The sequence below is a fragment of the Salvelinus alpinus genome, chromosome 7 (assembly GCF_045679555.1).
Source record: "Salvelinus alpinus chromosome 7, SLU_Salpinus.1, whole genome shotgun sequence".
In the NCBI taxonomy this organism is placed as follows: domain Eukaryota; kingdom Metazoa; phylum Chordata; class Actinopteri; order Salmoniformes; family Salmonidae; genus Salvelinus; species Salvelinus alpinus.
In genome coordinates, this window is record NC_092092.1 from 71175934 (window position 1) to 71199631 (window position 23698).

Genomic DNA, 23698 nt, shown 5'->3' on the forward strand with positions numbered 1-23698 from the left:
CCAAATTGACTGAAGGGCCCAGTAACTCAGTTAAGATCTGTGCATATTTACTGAAGGGCCCAGTAACTCAGTTACTTAAGATCTGTGCATATTTACTGAAGGGCCCAGTAACTCAGTTACTTAAGATCTGTGCATATTTACTGAAGGGCCCAGTAACTCAGTTACTTAAGATCTGTGCATATTTACTGAAGGGAGATTATTTTGATTTGAACTAGCTTTCCTTTGGTCTGAAAGAAAGAGAAGCAGAGGGAGAGAAGGGGCTGGGAGGGAGGGAGGGAGGGGAAGGAGTAGAAGAGAGGAGAAAGGAGGCTGAGAGAGAGAGAAGAGGCTGAGAGAGAGGCTGAGAGAGAGAAGAGGCTGAGAGAGAGAAGAGGCTGAGAGAGAGAAGAGGCTGAGAGAGAGAAGAGGCTGAGAGAGAGAAGAGGCTGAGAGAGAGAAGAGGCTGAGAGAGAGAAGAGGCTGAGAGAGAGAAGAGGCTGAGAGAGAGAAGAGGCTGAGAGAGAGAAGAGGCTGAGAGAGAGAAGAGGCTGAGAGAGAGAAGAGGCTGAGAGAGAGAAGAGGCTGAGAGAGAGGAGAGGCTGAGAGAGAGGAGAGGCTGAGAGAGAGGAGAGGCTGAGAGAGAGGAGAGGCTGAGAGAGAGGAGAGGCTGAGAGAGAGGAGAGGCTGAGAGAGAGGAGAGGCTGAGAGAGAGAGGAGAAGGCTGAGAGAGAGGAGAAGGCTGAGAGAGAGGAGAATGCTGAGAAAGAGAAGAGAATGAGAAGAGGGAAAGCGAAAGAAAGTAAGGTAGAGGTTTTGAGGTTGTGTGTCCAGGCAGTAGGGGCCTCCAGCCAGCTCTGCGGTCGAGGGCTGAAATCTGCCGCCGTAAACAGGATGTGAAAGATTTCCAGACAGCGAACATTCACGCCAAATTCAAACCCATTTGTGGTGGGAGCAGAGGAGAGAGTGAATAAAACAGAAAGAGGCTTTGAAGGGAGAGACGTGGGCTCATAGGCCCAATTTGGAACACATCAGCTTTGGGCGGGGGTAGCTGTTTTGCAGCCTTAGCAAATTTGTAACAATCAGGTCTGTCATTATTGGGCTTTTCACAGCTATAACCACACTTATCTGTCATGTACATTTACGTCTTACTTGATTGCTGTTGCATGTACAATATGTTAGGTCGTGTTGTTAACATTGATCCAGTCATCGAAGTTTGGCCACTTTTGATAAGAGGGCTCAACTCAAAATAAGTCCACCCTGAGGCTCAACTTATATTTGAGCGGTTGACCCTGAACCTAGTGAGAAACAGAGTGGGTCGGCCACCAAGTCGGTCCGTTTTATATGTGCCAAACACAGAAAGGTGATGAAAATAAGATAATGCCTAGAGAGTTGGACATTGAGTTTGAACCGTAACCAAACTGGGCCTCCATTAATCCTCTCATCCTCCTCCCCCAGTCTCTCAGGACGTGTGGCCTCTGTAGGGGGAGGAGGACGTTAGGGGTGCTGCAGTGAGGTCCCCCTCCCCCCCAGCATCTGTTTGTCCTTTCCACCTAACCATCCTTACTATATTCAACCTGCACTTATACCACATTAACACTCCTCTGGGTGTCTGAGTGTGTGTGTGTCTGACTCAGTGACCTTGAGAGGGTGTGTGTGTGTGCGTTTGTAGTTTGTTTGCTGTGTGTGTGTGCTGTACACGTACGATCTGACATCCCTTCCACCCCACGTCTCCCCAAGGCCTCTCCATGTATTATGTCATCTCAGGTAGGTTTAATGGGACTTCCCTTTATATTCCGAGAAACAGAATGCCATCAAAACAAAGGTTATGGGTCATTCCACGAAATAAGTCCCTTTTGAATCGCTTTAATATTTTAAAAAGGCCCGATGCAGCTGTTTTTATCTCAATATCAAATGATTTCTGTGTAACAATTACGTACCTTATTGTGATTTTTGTCACTCAAAATGGTCAAAAAGAAACAAACAGCTTTTTAGCAAAGAGCAATTTTCCTAGCAAGAATTTTGCTAGGACTGTCAGAGTGGTCTGAGTGGGGAGGGGGAAACTGAAAACTAGCCATGATTGGTAGAGAGGTTTGGAACTCTTTCTTATTGGTCTATTAACTAATTTACTGACTGGTGTTGTCACCAAACAGGCCAAAATGTCAAATTTATTATCAAACAGCTCTTACACTAAAAGGGCATTATCATCCTTTATCATGCTAGTGTGGAAATATCTATAAAACTTTTTGGGCAAGTTTGTATTCAATTGCCCCTGCCTGCTGCACACAAAAACTTACATACCTCCTCCAGTTAGTGAGGGTTTACGGTTATTTAAGATGAAATGGTCAGCCCTGTTACTTGATTTGGCAATTAATAGGCACTTACTAAAGTAATTTCTTTTATTTAACCTCTTGAAAAACAAGTTTTTTTATTAAGTTGAACTCTGTGCTTTTTATGACAGAATTAAAATTATGTCAAATAAAATGTTTTGCACCAAATTACATTTCCCAAAAGGGACTCCTGTTGTGGAACGGCCCTTATTCAACCAGAGCACTATATATCCCACATGCTGAAGGACACTGGGATATACAGAGAAATGGATCTCTGAAGCCAGATCTAACATGGTTATTCAGTCCTTTAGTCAGTGATTTAAAAACCAGGGCTGAGGTTTGGGCTGAGCTCCAGTAGCGGACAGCACAGCAGGCTACACCTACTCAGAGGAGATGTTGTACTACACTTACCAGCCAGGAGATGGTGCTATTACTCAACCCAGTGAGTCTGACTTGACTGAGTTTAGACAGTTTATATATTCTATATCTGTGCTGCTGAATACATGCATTGGTTTTCATACAAATATATCTCAATGGCGACTATGGTCCTCAGTCAGTGAGATCTAGTATATTGTTGGCCTTTATCCCCAGTACATAATATAAGTACATCTGAGCTTTGGGGTCTGCTTCTCCTGTGAACACTAGTAATAAAGACCAGCCTTACTATCCCCCTTCATGACCTGTGCCTGTCAGTTTGTTCATCAGTCTCTGAGATGGGAGAGAGGGGGTTGGGTGGGGGGGGGTTTAGAGGGGGACTGCATGTTACTGTGTCAGTCTCTAAGAGGGGGAGGTGTCGGGGGGTTGGAGGGGGGCTGCATGTCACTGTCCCTCCTCTCCTTCAGGGGGCTCCGGTGGGGCAGCTGCCTCCTTATGCTCCTCCTGCGGGGCTTACGGGGGCGAGGACTGACAGCCCCCTCAACCGGCTGGTTCCTGTCACTCAACGTGTCCGACGACTCGTCAATGTAGGCCAAGTTCTCCCCGAAGAAATCTAGCATTTTGCAGCCTGGCGGGGTGGGCATGGGGAGCGGCATGGGTTTCACAGAGAATATGGGCGACATGGGGATGGGCTTGGTGGGGTTGTGGGACTTGGGGAGCTGCTGGAGAGGCACAGGGAACCAGTCATCCTCCTGGAAAAATACCTGCCTGGATCCTCCCTGGCTTCCCCTCTCAGTACAGAGAGACCCACTGGCGTCAAAACTGGCAAAAGTTATCCCCTGCCCTGGTGTACACATGTCATAGGTATGAAAGTCAGAGGAGGAGACTTCTGATCTGGAGTCAGACTCTGGAGACTCGGACAGTGACACAGACTCCCCTTGCAGCATCATCATAGCAACAGGATCAAGGTCATAATCTAACTCCATCACAGAGCGCGCCGCAGGCATCGACAGCGACCTCGCCACCGTCCGGCCCAACGACCTGCCCTCTGACCTCGCACTGACTCTGGAATCCGCCCCTAGCACCGCCCCTGGTCCTAACCTCGTCCCCTCATTCCTAACCTCGCCCCCCCCTAACCTCACAACCTCCAGACGGGTCATGGAGCGGGTGTGGGAGACCCACCTATTGGGCAGATGTCCATTCTCCTCTATGACGCCCTGCCTGCCGTGGTGCCCCAGCGCCCCCCTGCGGACCCGCCGCCGGGTGCTGCGTTTCCAGCGGCGCCGCTGCAGCAGGAAGGGGTCGTTGAGGTCCAGAGGGTTGGGGATCCGGAAGTCCATGGACATGTTCTGGATGTTCTGGGTCCAGTCTGTAGCATGGGCCCTCAACTCCTCCATCTGAGAGAGAGGGGGAGACAGGAAAAGTGAGAGAGGCAAAGAGAGGTGTGTGTGAGAGAGGCGTGTGTGAGAGAGGCAAAGAGAGGTGTGTGTGAGAGAGGCAAAGAGAGGTGTGTGAGAGGCAAAGAGAGGTGTGTGAGAGGCAAAGAGAGGTGTGTGAGAGGCAAAGAGAGGTGTGAGAGAGGCAAAGAGAGGTGTGTGAGAGGCAAAGAGAGGTGTGAGAGAGGCAAAGAGAGGTGTGAGAGAGGCAAAGAGAGGTGTGAGAGAGGCAAAGAGAGGTGTGTGAGAGGCAAAGAGAGGTGTGAGAGAGGCAAAGAGAGTGGTGTGAGAGGCAAAGAGAGGTGTGTGAGAGGCAAAGAGAGATGTGAGAGAGGCAAAGAGAGGTGTGTGAGAGGCAAAGAGAGGTGTGTGAGAGGCAAAGAGAGGTGTGAGAGAGGCAAAGAGAGGTGTGTGAGAGGCAAAGAGAGGTGTGTGAGAGGCAAAGAGAGGTGTGTGAGAGGCAAAGAGAGGTGTGAGAGAGGCAAAGAGAGGTGTGAGAGAGGCAAAGAGAGGTGTGTGAGAGGCAAAGAGAGGTGTGTGAGAGGCAAAGAGAGGTGTGAGAGAGGCAAAGAGAGGTGTAAGAGAGGCAAAGAGAGGTGTGAGAGAGGCAAAGAGAGGTGTGTGAGAGGCAAAGAGAGGTGTGAGAGAGGCAAAGAGAGGTGTGAGAGAGGCAAAGAGAGGTGTGAGAGAGGCAAAGAGAGGTGTGTGAGAGGCAAAGAGAGGTGTGTGAGAGGCAAAGAGAGGTGTGTGAGGCAAAGAGAGGTGTGAGAGAGGCATAGAGAGGTGTGTGAGAGGCAAAGAGAGGTGTGAGAGAGGCAAAGAGAGGTGTGTGAGAGGCAAAGAGAGGTGTGTGAGAGGCAAAGAGAGGTGTGAGAGAGGCAAAGAGAGGTGTGAGAGAGGCAAAGAGAGGTGTGTGAGAGGCAAAGAGAGGTGTGTGAGAGGCAAAGAGAGGTGTGAGAGAGGCAAAGAGAGGTGTGTGAGAGGCAAAGAGAGGTGTGTGAGAGGCAAAGAGAGGTGTGTGAGAGGCAAAGAGAGGTGTGAGAGAGGCAAAGAGAGGTGTGTGAGAGGCAAAGAGAGGTGTGAGAGAGGCAAAGAGAGGTGTGAGAGAGGCAAAGAGAGGTGTGAGAGAGGCAAAGAGAGGTGTGTGAGAGGCAAAGAGAGGTGTGTGAGAGGCAAAGAGAGGTGTGAGAGAGGCAAAGAGAGGTGTGTGAGAGGCAAAGAGAGGTGTGAGAGAGGCAAAGAGAGGTGTGAGAGAGGCAAAGAGAGGTGTGAGAGAGGCAAAGAGAGGTGTGTGAGAGGCAAAGAGAGGTGTGTGAGAGGCAAAGAGAGGTGTGTGAGGCAAAGAGAGGTGTGAGAGAGGCATAGAGAGGTGTGAGAGGTGTGAGAGAGGCAAAGAGGTGTGTGAGAGAGGCAAAGAGAGGTGTGAGAGAGGCAAAGAGAGGTGTGAGCGAGGCAAAGAGAGGTGTGAGAGAGGCAAAGAGAGGTGTGAGAGAGGCAAAGAGAGGTGTGAGAGAGAGAGCTGCATGTGAGCTCCCACGTTTTTCAGCATGTTTTTACTAAAAGGTAGATTTAGAGTTAGATAAACTTGGAATTTTTGGGCAGGGACATATACAGGATACTACCCTCCACAACATAACCTTCACTCCAAATCAAAACTCCTAACCTACAACCTGGTTTTGGACGGAATGACCTGGAAGGATTCCTACTACCAAAGATGATTATTTCCAAGCAATACAGCAAATGCTCTGGCAGACAGAAACCTGAAAACACCATCCAACCTGGAACTGAGAGTCATGTTTAGTCTGAAGCTACTTTTTATTTTCAAAAGCCAAGAAGAAAAATACATTACAATGATATATTTTACTTTATAAGGACTGAATGCTAAGTTAATGCTACCAAGCTTGCTAGCACAGAACATATACAACTTCAATTACCACTGAGGTGTGAAGTCAGAGGTGTCAAAGCCCTTGAGCCCAACAATGACAGGAGAGTTTCACAGCCTACCCCACCCAAATACAGAGGCCTTTGAAGCCCCCTCTGCTGTTCAGAGGTCATTACAATACAGTACCCTGAGTACGTAAAAAATGACAAGGCACGAAAAGAGTACAAAGTGAAGCTCCTTATGGAAAATCAAGAGACACTTTTTGCTGACTATTATAAAAATGGGAGTATAAGCAACTTAATCTTCCACACAGACCATCCAGTGCTATATTAACACACTGCCCCTCTGTTAAGAAGGGGGGGTTAGCGATGGGTGGAAACTCAGGATATTAGACAATGAAGACTGAGTCAACCAATCTGAACTTTTACTGTTCCAGATTTGTACAGTAAGGGTACAGGGCAAACAATTTCAGCTGAACTTTCACATCAAAGAGATATCTTATCCTGCTGAGCTCTCTCTTGAGAAAGATACCCCGAGCGTGTCAGACCAGACCTCTTCATTATACAACCCCACAGATGAGCAACCCAGAAAGGTTGACCGGAAAGTCATCCTCCCAGCACAGAGTACTACTCCCTCGTTGAAATGAAGGACACATTCACCCAGCTGGAGGTAAGGCAGGTGGAGCTGGAACAGCAGGTGAACACACTCCAGTCAGCACAACAACAACAAAATTGTCCAGCTCAACACCTCAACCAGACACGGAGGTGGAGAGAGACATATCTGCACTCTGGACTGTGGTGAGACAACATGAACAGGAGAAAGAGCAGGAGAAGAACATAGCACTAGGAGAGGACCAGAGTCCTGGAGGAGAGGGTGAGGGTGATGGAGTGTGACAGAGAACACCCCATTAAAAGGAGGTGGCCACCCCAGCAGAGAAGACAGCAGAACAGCCCATCTCAGCCCCAGACAAAAGTCTTGACACCACAGGAGAACAGTCAACCCCAGACAATGACCACAGCGTCGACATCACAGCAGGACAGACAAATGAAGAACCCCAAGCCCAGGGGATCCCCACCCACTCTGAGCCCCAACCCTTCACAGGAGCAACAGATCAATAGACACCCCATGTACTACCTATATCCCCCCACCAGAAAAACCCATAATTTAATGAAGACATCTTCTCTATCCTGGAAGGGGAAATCAATCATTTCCAGGCCCGGGAACATGTACTAGTCTTTGGCAACCCATTGTAAATGCCAGAACTGGACAAGAACCTGACACCCTCAGCACACAGGGGGACAAACACCTACCTGGAGGTGACAGCATTCCCTCCCCCATATGTCCCCCTAGACACAACTACGACAACATAACCACCAAAAATGGGTCACAACTCCTGTAGCTCAGTCACACGCTGGGTATGTACATAGTCAATGGTAGGCTTCGAGGGGACTCCTGTGGTAGGTACACCTATAGCTCATCTCTTGGCAGTAGTACTGTAGACTACTTTATCACTGACCTCAACACAGAGTCTCAGCCCACTGACAACCCTATCAGATCACAGCAAAATCACAGTCTACTTGAACAGAACAATACTCAATCATGAGGCATCAAAGCCAAAATAATCTAACCACTTCTGGGAAAATTGGAACACACTAAACAAACAACACGAAGAGTTATCTATCCAGAACGGAGATGTATGGATAAACCCCTTCTCCAATCTTTTTGGCTCTATAACAAAGAACAAACAGCAAAAACATATACATGATCAATTACACGTTTTAGAATAATCGATTAAAGACTACCAGAACCCACTGGATTATCCAATTACATTGAATGAACTACAGGACAAAATACAAAACCCTCCAACACAAAAAGGCCTGTGGTGTTGATGGTATCCTCAATGAAATGATAAAATATGCAGATCACAAATTCCAATTGGCTATATTTAAACTTTTTAACATCATCCTCAATTCTGGCATCTTCTCCAATATTTGGAACCAAGGACTGATCACCCCAAACCACAAAAGTGGAGACAAATTTGACCCCAATAACTACCGTGGGATACGCGTCAACAGCAACCTTGAGAAAATCCTCTGCATTATCATTAATAGCAGACTTGTGAAAGCAATGTACTGAGCAAATGTCAAATTGGCTTTTTAACAAATGACCATAAGACAGACCACGTATTCCTCCTGCACACGCTAATTGACAAACAAACAAAACAAAGACAAAGTCTTCTTGTGCTTTGTTGAATTCAAACAAGCTTTTGACTCAATTTGGCATGAGGGTCTGCTATACAAATTGATGGAAAGTGGTGTTGGGGGAAAAACATACATGACAAAATCCATGTCCACAAACAACAATTGTGCTGTTAAAATTGGCAAAAAAACACCCACTTCAACAAATTGGCAAAGGCACTATAACAGGCTGCAGCACCCAGTCTCACCCTACTAGAATCTGAAATCAAATGGACTACTGTTTGCTGTCCCCAACCAAGGAGGGCCTTACAGCAGCACCTAGATCTTCTGAAAAGATTCTGTCAGACATGGGCCCTGACAGTAAATCTCAGTAAGCCAAAATGAATGGTGTTCCAAAAAAGGTCCAGTTGCCAGGACCACAATACAAATTCCAGCTTACCCTAGAGCACACAAAAAAACGATACATACCTCGGCCTAAACATCAGCGCCACAGAAAACTTCCACAAAGCTGTGAACGATCTGAGAGACAAGGCAAGAAGGGCCTTCTATGCCATCAAAAGGAACATAAAATTCAACATACCAATTAGGATCTGGCAAAAAATACTTGAACCAGTTATAGAACCCATTGCCCTTTATGGTTGTGAGGTCTACAGTCTGCTCACCAACCAAGAATTCACCAAATGGGACAAACACGAAATTGAGACTGCATGCAGAATTCTGCAAAAATATCCTTTGTTTACAATGTAAAACACCAAATAATGCATGGAGAACAGAATTATACCGATACCCGCTAATTATCGAAATCCAGAAAAGAGACGTTAAATTCTACAACCACCTAAAAGGAAGCGATTCCCAAACCTTCCATAACAAAGCCATCACCTACAGAGAGATGAACCTGGAGAAGATTCCCCTAAGCAAACTGGTCCTGGGGCTCAAGAGTGGTGCAGCGGTCTAAAGCACTGCATCTCAGTGCAAGAGGCATCACTACAGTCCCTGGTTCAAATCCAGGCTATATCAGACCCCACACAGCCCCAGGACAGCAACACAATTAGACCCAACCAAACCATGAGAAAACAAAAAGACACATTGGAAAAAATTAAAAAAACTGCGCAAACTAGAATGCTATTTGGCCCTAAACAGAGAGGAGACAGTGGAAGAATACCTGACCACTGTGACTGACCCAAAATTAAGGAAAGCTTTGACTATGTACAGACTATTGAGAATGGTCGCCATGTGCAGACCTGGCTCTCAAGAGTGGCGCAGCAGTCTAAAGCACTGCATCTCAGTGCAAGAGGTGTCACTACAGTCCCTGGTTCGAATCCAGGCTGTATCACATCCGGCTGTGATTGGGAGTCTCATAGAGCGGCACACAGGCTCAGCAGGTTTGGCCGGGGTAGGTCGTCATTGTAAATAAGAATTTGTTCTTAACTGACTTGCCTAGTTAAATAAATATATTACAAAAATAAAATAAAAGAGAGTAGACAGGCTATGTGCACACTGCCCACAAAATGAGGTGGAAACTGAGCTGCACTTCCTAACCTCCTGCCAAATGTATGACCATATTAGAGACACATATTTCCCTCAGATTACACAGACCCACAAAGAATTCGAAAACAAATCCAATTTTAATAAACTCCCATATCTATTGGGTAAAATACCAGTGTGCAATCACAGCAGCAAGATTTGTGACCTGTTGCCACAGAAGAACAAACACCATTGTAAATACAACCCATATTTGTTTATTTATTTTCCCTTTTGTACTTAACTAATTTGCACATCATTGCAACACTGTATGTAGACATGATATTACATTTGAAATGTCTCTATTATTTTGGAACTTGTTTGAGTAATATTTACTGTTCACATTTCGTTTATTTCACTTTTGTTTATCCATTTCACTTGCTTTGGCAATGTAAACATGCCAATAAAGCCCCTTAAATTGAATTTAGAGAGAGAGAAAGGTGAGAGAGAAGAAAAGAGGTGTGAGAGAGAGAGACAAAGTGAAAGAAATCCAGAGACAGAGAAAGACAGAGGGATAAAGGATAAGTAAATATTGACAGTTAAAATCCCAGTAAATCCTTGTCCAGCCCTTCACTTGGTTTGTGTCACACTCACTACCACTCACCTCAGCACGTGTTTTCTTGGACAGCACCCTCAGCCAGTTCCCGATCATAGTGAGTATAGAGGCAAAGTAAGCCAGGCCAAACACTATCCAGAGCCACACCAGGGGCTTAAACAGATCTCCGTCCCTCCGGTTAGCACCTAAGCACAAGGACATTTACGCATTGATGCATGCACGTGCACACACAAACAAAAGACCTTCGATAGGTACCCATGAAATATGATTTGTATCTTTCATAGAGTATATCCTGAAAGGGATGTGTAGAGTATGTACTCTCCAGATTCTATACTGTCCAAAGTGTGTACAGTTCACTTCACTTCATACCTGCTACGTAGTCTCCAAAGCCGACCGTGGTGAGGGTGATGACCACAAAGTAGAGCGCCTCCAGAAAGGACCAGTCCTCCACTTCCTTAAACACCAGCGTTGGCACGGCAAGGAAGATCAGACAGCCAATCAGGATGGACAGAACAGCAGACATGATCCGTACATAGGTGGGACTGACCCGCCGCTTCTGAGAGAGGGGCAGAGAGAGAGAGGGACACAAAAGAAGGGAAAGAGTGAGAGGTGGATGGAGAGGGTAAGATCTTCCTCAAGACTCTAATAATGTGCCTTTTCTTTGATAAACAGTAACAATACAAAAAAATATTCTTGCAAAGTTTCATTGGGAAGTACAGTGGGGCAAAAAAGTATTTAGTCAGCCACCAATTGTGCAAGTTCTCCCACTTAAAAAGATGAGATGCCTGTAATTTTCATCATAGGTACACTTCAACTATGACAGACAAAATGAGAAAAAAAATCCAGAAAATCACATTGTAGTATTTTCAATTTATTTATTTGCAAATTATGGTGGAAAATAAGTATTTGGTCATCTACAAACAAGCAAGATTTCTGGCTCTCACAGACCTGTAACTTCTTCTTTAAGAGGCTCCTCTGTCCTCCACTCGTTACCTGTATTAATGGCACCTGTTTGAACTTGTTATCAGTTTAAAAGACACCTGTCCACAACCTCAAACAGTCACACTCCAAACTCCACTATGGCCAAGACCAAAGAGCTGTCAAAGGACACCAGAAACAAAATTGTAGACCTGCACCAGGCTGGGAAGACTGAATCTGCAATAGGTAAGCAGCTTGGTTTGAAGAAATCAACTGTGGGAGCAATTATTAGGAAATGGAAGACATACAAGACCACTGATAATCTCCCTCGATCTGGGGCTCCATGCAAGATCTCACCCCGTGGGGTCAAATTGATCACAAGAACGGTGAGCAAAAATCCCAGAACCACACGGGGGGACCTAGTGAATGACCTGCAGAGAGCTGGGACCAAAGTAACAAAGCCTACCATCAGTAACACACTACGCCGCCAGGCAGTGCCAGACGTGTCCCCCTGCTTAAGCCAGTACATGTCCAGGCCCGTCTGAAGTTTGCTAGAGAGCATTTGGATGATCCAGAAGAAGATTGGGAGAATGTCATATGGTCAGATGAAACCAAAATATAACTTTTTGGTAAAAACTCAACTCGTCGTGTTTGGAGGACAAAGAATGCTGAGTTGCATCCAAAGAACACCATACCTACTGTGAAGCATGGGGGTGGAAACATCATGCTTTGGGGCTGTTTTTCTGCAAAGGGACCAGGACGACTGATCCGTGTAAAGGAAAGAATGAATGGGGCCCTGTATCGTGAGATTTTGAGTGAAAACCTCCTTCCATCAGCAAGGGCATTGAAGATGAAACGTGGCTGGGTCTTTCAGCATGACAATGATCCCAAACACACCGCCCGGGCAACGAAGGAGTATATAACAAAGTATTGAGATAAACTTTTGTTATTGACCAAATACTTATTTTCCACCATAATTTGCAAATTAATTAATAAAAAATCCTACAATGTGATTTTCTGGATTTTTTTTTCTCATTTTGTCTGTCATAGTTGAAGTGTACCTATGATGAAAATTACAGGCCTCTCATCTTTTTAAGTGGGAGAACTTGCACAATTGGTGGTTGACTAAATACTTTTTTCCCCCACTGTAGCTAACGACTGACTGAATGTTTAAGTCAGATTCTGTTCTACTTGTGTGTAACATGTTTCAAGTGCTAGAGTCCAAGACGGCCTCTTCTGTTTACAGCACAGTGGCATCACTTAAGCAGCCCCTGAGACAGACAAGTACAATGAGATGACATCCTGAAAATGAAGCAGCCCCGAGACAAGACAGTCTCACCAGGAAGAGTGTCTCCATCTTCCACACGGCCTTCCTCAGCCCCGTCCCCATGTGGTCCCCGACACCAGCCAGCAGGAAACCAAACATGGGAATCCCTACCAGGGCATAACAGACGCAGAACAGCTGGCCCCATTTGGTCCTGGGAGACAGGTTACCAAACCCTGAGGACAGAGGGAGACCATATACATTCACCTATATGTTAATCTATATCATTTTAAAATGAGTCAATTTCACCAGCAACCCACTGGGCACAGACGTCAATTCAACGTTTATTCTATGTTGGTTCAATGTAATTTCATTGAAACAACGTTGATTCAACCAGCGTGTGCTCTTGAGGTTTACTGTATTTTCCGAAATGGGATTATTCATTTTCTGTCAAATTACAAATGCACATCTGGCTGATTAAGTTGTTACCAAAGGGTTTGCAGTAGGGGAAAAAGAAACAAAGGCTCACCAATGGTGGTGATGATGGTACCACAGAAGAAGAAGGCGCTGGCCAGGTCCCACCTGCTAGTGAAGTTGGTGGAGCTGTGTTTTACGTCCAGGCCTGCCTCCACCGCCTTCACCACACTCTGACAGTACAGAGACATAACAGAGGTTGGCTTTATCTACACCTGCTCATTACCCATCTTAGGCTGGGTCTATCTACACCTGCTCATTACCCGTCTTAGGCAGGGTCTATCTACACCTGCTCATTACCCGTCTTAGGCTGGGTCTACATCTGGGGTCTGTGTTCTTTTTAGGATTTTAGTTTTTGGTCAAAAAAGACTAAAATCACCAGGAAGTCTGCTAAGTATTCAACAAACAAACAAAATAACTGACGTGATCGTGTCTCAATGTAATTTTCAAAACCCTTTTGGTGCTTAGTTGTGGTTAATTTACAAATTACCATCCGCGTCGACAAAAGTTGTCCTGCTGCTGAATCTAGTTGCCTACCCCTGGCTACACTTTCTCAGGTGGGACTCTACACCGATCTTAGTCTGTTTAGATTCTTCTCAGATGTGTTTTAACTCATCTTTCTATTCAAGTGTATGCTTTCACGGTCTGTGAAATGTGTGTGTGCTATGGTGTGGGTATACCTTTATGAGGTCGCTGAGGTTCTGTGCAGTGACACATGAGTGGTTTCCGAGGAAGTCACGTGTGGTGCAGAGCAGCTTCTCATGCTCCTTGCTCTCCTTCGGGCTTTCCAAGTTCCGGAACACCAACGCCCCCATCACCAGGTACAGCATGACCCCCGCCAGCAGGGCCAGCAGGGTGGGGCAGCGCATTGCCCCAAACTCACCCCCCCACACCACAGGGGTCAGGGGTTAGGGTTCGCCAGAATCTGCTCTACGGCCTCTTCCACGACACACACGGTGGCACAGCTAGACACACAGGCACCATTCTTAGAACTGTGCGCGTGTATGGGGTTTTGCTATCTTTGTGGGGACCAGAAGTCCCCACAAGGATAGTAAAACAAGGATTATTCAGACAAGTGGGGACATTTCGCCGGTCCCCACAAGGAAATAGGCTATTTTAGGGGTTAGGATTATGGTTAGAATTAGGGTTAAATTTAGGTAAAATAGGATTTTGAATGTGTGTTAGTGCTGAGCGATTAACCGAAATGACCAACATCCGTTCAATTATTTGAATTCCATTTCATAATTTTTTCCCCCCTGCGAGCTCACTCGATATGCAGTTTCTGAAGAGATAAATCAGATCAAGCCTGAACTGTGTGAAATATACTGACCAAAAATATAAACGCAACATGTAAAGGGTTGGTCACATGTTTCATGAACTGAAATAAAAGATACCAGAAATTATCCATAACCACAAAAATCTTATTTCTCTCAGATTATGTTCACATTCCTGTTAGTGAGCATTTCTCCTTTGCCAAAATAATCCATTCACCCGACAGGCATATCAAGAAGCTGATTAAACAGCATGACCTTGTACTGGGGACAATAAAAAGGCCACTCAAATGTGCAGGTTTTTTTTCACAACACAATCCCACAGAAGTCTCAAGTTTAGGGAATGTCCACCAGAGCCGTTGCCAGATAATTTAATGTTAATTTCTCTATCATAACCCGCCTCCAATTTCGTTTAAGAGAATTTGACAGTACATCCAACCGGTCTCACAACCACAGACCACGTGGTAACCATGCCAGCCCAGGACCACAACATCCGACTTCTTCACCTGCGGGATCGTCCGAGACCAGCCAACTGGACAGCTGATGAAACTGTGGGTTTGCACAACGAAGAATTTCTGCATAAACTGTCAGAAACAGTCTCAGGGAAGGTCATCTGTGTGCTCGTCGTCCTCCCCAGGGTCTTGACCTGACTGCAGTTCGGCGTCGGAACCGATTTCAGTGGGAAAAAGGTCACCTTCGATGGCCACTGGCATGCTGGAGAAGTGTTCTCTTCACAGATGAATCCCAGTTTCAACTATACTGGACAGATAGCGTGTATGGTGTTGTGTTGGCGAGTGGTGTGCTGATGTCACCGTTGTGCCCCATGGTGGCAATGGGGTTATAGTATGGGCAGTCATAAGCTACGGACAATGAACAATTGCATTTTATCGATGGCAATTTGAATGCACAGAGATACTATGATGACATCGTGAGGCCTGTTGTCGTACCATTAATCCGCAGTCATCACCTCATGTTTCAGCACGATAATGCACATCCCCATGTCGCAAGGATCTGTACACAATTCCTTGAAGCTGAAAATGTCCCAGTTCTTCCATGGCCTGCATACTCACCAGACATGTCACCCATTGGATCATGTTGGGGATGCTCTGGATCAATGTGTACCACAGCGTGTTCCACTTCCAGCCAATAGTCAACAACTTCGCACAGAAATTGAAGAGTGGAACAACAATCAACAGCCTAATCAACTCTATGCGAAGGAGATGTGTCGCGCTGCATGAGTCAAATGGTGGTCACACCAGATAGTGACTGGTTTTTTGATCCACGCTCCAGTCACTACCATCATTGGACTTGTATTTCTTGTTTATTCAGTGTTATTACAGCATTCAACCCACATTAATATATAGTGCATTTAATGTACATTTTTTTTTTATACCAAAACCATGATTATTTTTTAAATAATTGAACCGATACCGAACAGACCTCAAAAAGTACTAATTGCTCAGCACTAACGTGTGTGTATATTCAATGATGATGATCCCTTTATGGAAATGAGATCGCAGCAACAACTTTGATAATGGAGATTATTTGAGGAGCTTCATCAAGGAAACAAGACAGAGCTGGGTCGTTCTCTGGTCATTTCCAGAACATGAAAGTAAGTGAGACAAGATATGAAGCTCATCTCCTATAGGAATTCAATCACTTTTTGACAGCATCCCTTTTGATTTAAACAATACTTTCCATACGTTTGCCCATGGAAGAAAAGAAGGACGGAAAGTGACTTTTTGGACCGGAATTCACAAACATTCAAGATATAAAGGTGCTCAAAGTTGACCCATTTTGCATATCCTGCAACACGTCTTCATTACTGGGAAAGATAAGCAGTTGAGTTTGATATAATTTAAACGCTTACAAACAGGTTTGTCAAACTACTTGATAATTTCTTGGTGAAAAAAAGTTGCATAAAAAAAATGTATGTCTTAACCTTCAACCTCATCTAAAAACACCGTTTTTTTCTTCATATTTGCATATGGTGTGGCTCAGACCCTACTTCATATTTGCATATGGTGTGGCTCAGACCCTACTTCATATTTGAGATTTTTGTGTCTGCCATCAGTTGAGCAGCAGCCAGTCAGCGGTTGAGCAGCAGCCAGTCAGCGGTTGAGCAGCAGCCAGTCAGCGGTTGAGCAGCAGCCAGTCAGCGGTTGAGCAGCAGCCAGTCAGCGGTTGAGCAGCAGCCAGTCAGCGGTTGAGCAGCAGCCAGTCAGCGGTTGAGCAGCAGCCAGTCAGCGGTTGAGCAGCAGCCAGCCAGCGGTTGAGCAGCAGCCAGCCAGCGGTTGAGCAGCAGCCAGTCAGCGGTTGAGCAGCAGCCAGTCAGCGGTTGAGCAGCAGCCAGCCAGCGGTTGAGCAGCAGCCAGCCAGCGGTTGAGCAGCAGCCAGCCAGCGGTTGAGCAGCAGCCAGCCAGCGGTTGAGCAGCAGCCAGCCAGCGGTTGAGCAGCAGCCAGCCAGCGGTTGAGCAGCAGCCAGCCAGCGGTTGAGCAGCAGCCAGCCAGCGGTTGAGCAGCAGCCAGCCAGCGGTTGAGCAGCAGCCAGCCAGCGGTTGAGCAGCAGCCAGCCAGCGGTTGAGCAGCAGCCAGCCAGCGGTTGAGCAGCAGCCAGCCAGCGGTTGAGCAGCAGCCAGCCAGCGGTTGAGCAGCCAGCGGTTGAGCAGCAGCCAGCCAGCGGTTGAGACATAACATGGTGAGTGTCATAGAAATAGGAATTGATGGAATGGACCTTTCCCTTCAGACCACTGCAATTTAGCTGGTACACCATTGACATGTTTTAATTGTATTGACATTTTAACTTCTAAATTATTGTAGATTTCAAAAGATACTGCACACAAAACCATGAAAAGGAATAAGAGGCCAATATACAAAAAAATTATGTACTTAATGTAATTCATGCTCAAAAGAATACAAAAAGTGAAAGTGCAAAGACGTTTCGGCCTTGTCTTCATCAGTACTGTACAAACAAATTAGGAAGACACGTACTTTAAGAGACAATTTATGCTTGATCTGAAATTGTGGTCGGAGACGCAATGCATGGTGTGACGCAATTGCGAAGCCTCTGGAGGCAAACAGCCAAATTGAGCTCTGTACTACATCGCCGTGCGCCTCAGATTTTGTAACAATGTGGAGGGCTCCGTATAGCCCCGCATTGACATAATTGGTTGACGGTAGGTAAGGACGGGAAGTCCTGTATAAACACAAACTCACTTCCTTGAAAACTTCCTTCACAACAGCTCAGCGCAGCTCGGCCAAGCATGAATGGCCCGACATCTGCAGAGGCTATATCACCGTAAATGCTGCACGGCCAATGCAGACATCAGATTGACCATGAAGCGCCTTTAGGGAGACACTTGCTGTGCTTAACAGGCGCAAGCAGCTAGTTGATTAGACTCTGGCGAATAGGGAGTCAATGCATAAGCAAGGAATATGTAGAAAAATATTTTAAAGAAATGTACAATTCAAATGTCGCATATAATTGAAAAACGACAACGATCTAGGCTGCGACAGGTAGCCTTATGGTTAGAGCGTTGGGCCAGTAACCGAAAGGTAGCAAGATCGAATCCCCGAACTGACAAGGTAATAACCCCATGTTTATAGGCCGTCATTGTAAATAAGAATTTGTTCTTAACTGACTTGCCTAGTTAAATAAAGGTTAAATAATAAATAAAAATATATAGCAATATCAGAAGCAACAGATATGAAATACATATTTGCTGATATTCTCAATGAGGAAGAAGCAGCTGTGCTTAACAAGGGACTTTCCTTTTTCCCTACACCGAGACCCAACCCCTTCCAAACCAAGGTAGAACGTTTTTTCATTCATTCAATCTACCTCGAGGTGTGTAATGCCAATGAGGATAATCGTCGAGTATTCAGATCTAAGACATTCTGCCCCCCTGTAAATAACGCCACGATTGACACGCTTTGCAAGCTTGTGGCGAGATGACACGCTTTGCAAGCTTGTGGCGAGATGTTGATCATTTGTTTGTTGGTAATGACAAGAAAATATGCTTTCAACTGTTGCAAGACACATGTTTTATTCCATCTAAAATAAATCTAAACCTTATCTTCAAACCTGTGATAAGGGAGGTGGCTTGGCATGCATGAATATATCTGTCTATGATAAAAATCCATAGACAATTATCTGACAGACTCCTACTGCAAACTCAAAGGTAACCCTACCTGTATATAAAACGGAAATGTACTTTTCTTAGCTGAGGCAGTTTACCTGACTGACAAGGAGCGAGGCTACCTCCTCAACAAGCGGCCCACCACAGCCGTTATGTACATTTTCACCAAAAACGCACAATGATTACCAGAAGTTTCCCCTGTACGTCCGACTTGGGCAAGTAATGACCTCCCGAGTCTTTGTCTAATTTCATTGATTTCCACATCAGACCTCTTTACTAAACTACCATCCTAACGAAGAGACACAGGCGACTTCAATTATCTGAACTATGATAGGCCTACTTTTCTTGTAACTATGGACAACTAGTTTGTACACCAACATTCCCCACAACATTGGACTGGAGGCTTTACGTTGCTCTTTAGACTCCAGAGCGGGCTCTACTCCTCCAACCCAAATGGCTGAGTTGGTACAAAGAACTGTGTTTTGTTTGGAGCGGATTATCTGTAATCCCGAGGCACTTCGATGGGCCCCTGATTATGCCAACACGTATGGGCCTCAGGATAAATTCCATTTCTAATCATCCTTTTTCTGATAACACTGTTCAACAAACGCTATATTTATGTTTTTAATCACACGAACAGGCACCAAAACGGAACTGGACTCGTTCCATTAGTATACATTATATAGACAAATGATTTGACAATTCGTTCTACCGTCTGTCAAACCGAAAGCCTTCTTCACGCATCAAATTACCATCTGACTCCGAGTAGGGGCTTGCCGTACAGCCAATTCTGATTCAACAGACGAATCTGCACTCGAAATTAGGATTTGATCATTTAATCAAATTGTACTCGAATTTCCGTCAGGTTACTTCACAGAAAGTTTGGACTCTGCTCTCAATAAAGGCTATGGACAGAGGCAAGGCAAACGCAAACGCAACAAAAAATAAATAATTTTCTGTGGTGTGCTGTACCACACACTCATTACGGACCTGACATTAAAAATATTAGACAACACTGGCATGTATTGCAAACTGTGGGCTCAGATGCGTTTCATGATGTTTTCCTGTTCACTCACTCCATGTCCCGCTGCCCGGGACATGCTGGTTCGCGCAGACACTTATGACGCATTGAACGTCCGGATGAAGCGCGTGATTTCTTCCCCTGCCGCAATTGTGCTGCCTGTACAGGTATTCTAAAGTGCAACAGTTTCAGATCTTTCGTTACAAATAAAGAAATCACCAATATATTCATTACCTGTGGATCTAGCAATGTAGTGTATCTATGCTCTTGTCCATGTGGCTTGCAATACACTGGCATTACGCGAAGAGAACTACGGTTACGCATCAACGAGCACCGCAGTGCCATCCAAAAAAATGACCCGAAATCACCAGTGGCTAGACATTTTCATGAGGCTAATCATGCTGTGACTGATCTTAAATTCTGTGCCATCGACCGTGTGTCTCTCTCCCACCGCACTCTGAGCTTTTTAGCATACTCGAGTATTTCATATATATTGCTTCTGATAGTTATGTAGCCTAGAAGTTGTATTTTTTCAATTGTGACGTATTAATTGTCGTTTTTTTAAGAATATACTTCTACATATTCCTTGCTAATAAGCATGGACTGGCTATTCGCCAGTAGGCTATCTAATCAACTATTGCGCCTGTTATGGACAGCAGACGTCTCCTTAAATACGTATATTCCTAATTTGTTTGTACTGCACTGATGAAGACGAGGCCGAAACATATGCTCCGTTTTATAGCACCTTTCACTTTTTGTATTATTTTGAGCTTGTATTAAATTAAGTGCATTATTTTTTATCTCTGTCTCCTTGGCGTATTCTTTTTCATTGTTATGAGTGCGAATACCTTTCGAACTCTACATACTTCTCCTGGCTTTCTAATTATTACCACAACGATGGTCGCCGATCCACCTGCCGTCGAATGTAAAATTAAATGGTAATGTATCTATATTTCAATAGGTTTCCTATGGAGGATTGACAGTATAATTTAAAACAGATATTCAAGTCAACATTCTGTGTGGACCTCCAACCATCTTTGTGGTACCATTTGAAAGTTAAATATACATTTAATTCCAATTAACAGCGAAAACATGACAATCATTTAAGAGCAGCTTTGCTCAAACGATGGCGGTCACAACACAACGTCAGATGACGTAAAATAGGGTCTAAGCAACAACATATGCGAATGTGAAAAAAATCAGAGTTTAGCGTTTTAAGATCTGACGTTTAAGGTAAAAAAAAAAAAAAAAAGTTGTAGTACTCTTATTTAGAAACAATTATAAAATATTTTGACAAACTCGTTCGTAAGCTTTTTGAATGATATCATTCTCAATTGTATATTTTCCAGTGAAGACCTGGATGTCTCATAGTATGGTACGGTATGCAAAAAAGGTCCCATTTTAAATCAAATCTAATTTTATTTGTCACATGAGTCTAATACAACAGGTGTAGACTTTACCGTGAAATACTTATGAGCCCTTTCCCAACAATGCAGAGTTAAAAAAGAAAATGGTAACAAAGCCTGGTCACACAGCCTGGTAACACACAGCCCGGTCTCATAGACATAACATAGTAAATCAATCCGAGAGTCAAATTAGCAAGAGGGTGCTTGGTCGGTGAATGGGTGGGCATATAATGAGGATGTCTAGCAACCCAAATGTTGTGTGTTTGAATCTCATCATGGACAACTGTAGCATTTTAGCTAGTTAGCAACTTTTCATCTGCATTTTTGCTACTTAGCACGTTACCTAACCCTTTTTGCTAACCCTAACTTCAACCTAACTCCGAACCTTAACCCTTAGCCTAGCTAACATTATAACAAATTGGAATTCGTAACATACATTTTGCAAATTCACAACACATTGTACGTTTCACAAATTCATAACATATCATACTAAACGGATGGACATCCAGAAATACATACCATACGAAATGTAACATATCATACTAAATGGAGTGTCTCAGATTTATGTACAGGATAATATGAAATGGTCAGACTAGGAGTACCGTCTCTTGAATGTTTCCACATTCAGGTCCAAAAAGTTACTTTCGGAGCACTTCTACAGTAGGCAAATATGTATGGAAGGTTTTATTCAAATCAAAAGCGGTGCTGTCAAAAAGTGAATTCAAATAGATATACCCATAGAGGAACGTATGACCTTACTACCGTTAAGACATTGCGCTCTAAACCACCTCACTTGTCCACGTTTTATTCATCCTGAAGATCTGGTGATGGAGAGATCTCGCTCCTCGATCTCTCTCTCCCAGGCCCAGGGCTAAAAGGGGGAATAGTAGGAGGGTTCAGACCAGCGTCCACGTTCGGCCCGTCATAATAACACATGGAGACACACACCAGACTACCCTGGATATCAGCTGGCTAAAGTTTAAACGATTAACCTCTGCCAACCTGCTAAACATACGTCTCGCTGTTAATCTAATTATGTTTAGGGTGCTTATCTTTATTTAGTGTAAACGGTTTTCTTTAATTAAATGATATTCACCTCCCATCTACACAGGTATTGTGTCATGAGAGTGCCGGTTCAAAGGCAGCCAATTGGGGAAGAGAACCAGAAGATGGCCATGGTGTTCCAAAGAACTTGTGTCAACGTTCTGATATTTCCCAGAGTTCTCTGTTAGCATTCTGATCTAATGGACTGCATTGGTTTGTATGGACGTTCTCGCCCTCTGCCTTGGCTGAAAATGTATTATTTGTTATCGTTGTCTAAACCGATCTTGACATATTTTGATATTTTTGTAAGATATGACGGAGCTAACCCCAAAAAAGCAAACGTGTGTTTGATGTGTTGTGAAATATCCCAGCTCAAACAGTCTGACATATGTTGTAATAAATCATCATGTTTCCAAAATATTGCAATTAAAAACAAAAAGGAGTACCGAACTGCCAAGGAGAGATTTGGCTTTGGAACCAGTCTCCACCTAGCTCATAAGATGACTGCAGATATGGCCAAGTTTATATTTGTCTAACAGTTCATTTTAAGGTACATTTGTCATTCAATAAAATGTAATGTTATGAGTAATTTATATTGAGGGATTAAAGTTAAATCAAAGAATGTTTCCAACATTTCCCTCAGCATTTGATATTGCCCTATGTTCTTTAGAAGGATACATTTAGATTTTGTTATCCAAATCACTGACTGAAAGCGATGAAACAGCATTTGAGGAGAAAAACACAATCGACCACGCAGTCAAGCAAGTAAGTAAATAATTCAATGAAACAATAATTCACAAAAACAGATACGGATGACCCCACCAGAACCAACACTTGAACACAGAAAAACATTTTATACATACAACGATGCTGGTTAGTTGTCCCTTGCAATCAACATAAACAAATACATAAATATCTTCAGACAATACTGTATATTACTAAATGGTAAACAAACATCTGAACAAAGTATTTACAAAGCAATTAACTTTAAGTCCTACCTGATTTCAGGAGAAACTGAAGTACCGGTATGCGCTTCACGGTGTCAAGGCTCTTCTCACCATCAAACGCTCTGTGAGTAGGAGTGTGTATGTCCACACGCTCAAAGAGTAGAAGAGTGTGTGTGTCCACTGAGTAAGAGTGTGTGTCCAGTGGTGGGAAGGTGTTTCCCCATGCTCAGGACTCTACAGCACTGTGATGGAGGAGAGGGGGGATTCTAGGAGGAGTGTGTGTGTGCATGTGTATCTTAGGGCCGGGAGTTTTGGGGCACTTTTTTAAGCACTGTAGTCTAACACCAGCCTCTCCAAAGCTCGCTGTGGAGTCAGCCCGGCAAGCAGCACTGTGCTTTTACCAGTATTTCCAGCATTGTCCATTAGTTGCTGCAGGTAGGAAATTCTATTCTATTCTGTAATTGACACAAGCTGTCTCCAATCAATCAATCAATGTCTGGTTGTGTGTTTGTTTGGCAGAGGGAATTGCCTAATCCAGGGGAGGCGTAGCTCTGCGAATCTTAATCGCACAAAACCTATTATTTGGCAAGGAATACTACTTGTAGATCAGTGATTCTACACCTCAATCTGATCCTCTCCAACTGATCCTCTCCAACAGACTCGGAAGTTGTAGCTAAAAATAGGTCATACAGTGGCAAGAAAAAGTATGTGAACCCTTTGGAATTACCTGGATTTCTGCATAGATTTGACATAACATTTGATCTGATCTTCATCTAAGTCACAACAATAGACAAACACAGTGTGCTTAAACTAATAACACACAAACTGTTGTATTTTTCTTCTCTATATTGAATACATAATTTAAACATTCACAGTTTAGGTTGGGAAAGTATGTGAACCCCTAGGCTAATGACTTCTCCAAAAGCTAATTGGAGTCAGG

The 23698-nt window shown here is 44.4% G+C and overlaps 1 protein-coding gene across 2 annotated transcripts; it reads right to left on the reverse strand.

The window, feature by feature from the left end:
• Positions 1 to 1185: 1185 nt before the first annotated feature.
• Positions 1186 to 23184, reverse strand: LOC139581584 (potassium channel subfamily K member 2-like). Of its 2 annotated transcripts, none has more exons than XM_071411508.1 (8): positions 22810 to 23184; positions 21561 to 21638; positions 13611 to 13895; positions 12986 to 13103; positions 12532 to 12692; positions 10644 to 10830; positions 10323 to 10459; positions 1186 to 4078 (listed from the first exon to the last, which is right to left on the reverse strand). In XM_071411508.1, the coding sequence occupies exons 3-8, from the start codon at positions 13797 to 13799 to the stop codon at positions 3077 to 3079; spliced, it is 1794 nt and encodes a 597-aa protein (XP_071267609.1). In that variant the 5' UTR covers positions 13800 to 13895; positions 21561 to 21638; positions 22810 to 23184; the 3' UTR covers positions 1186 to 3076. The 2 variants fall into 2 exon arrangements, with proteins under 2 accessions (XP_071267609.1, XP_071267610.1); XM_071411509.1 differs by having other exon boundaries at positions 21530 to 21638.
• Positions 23185 to 23698: the final 514 nt, after the last annotated feature.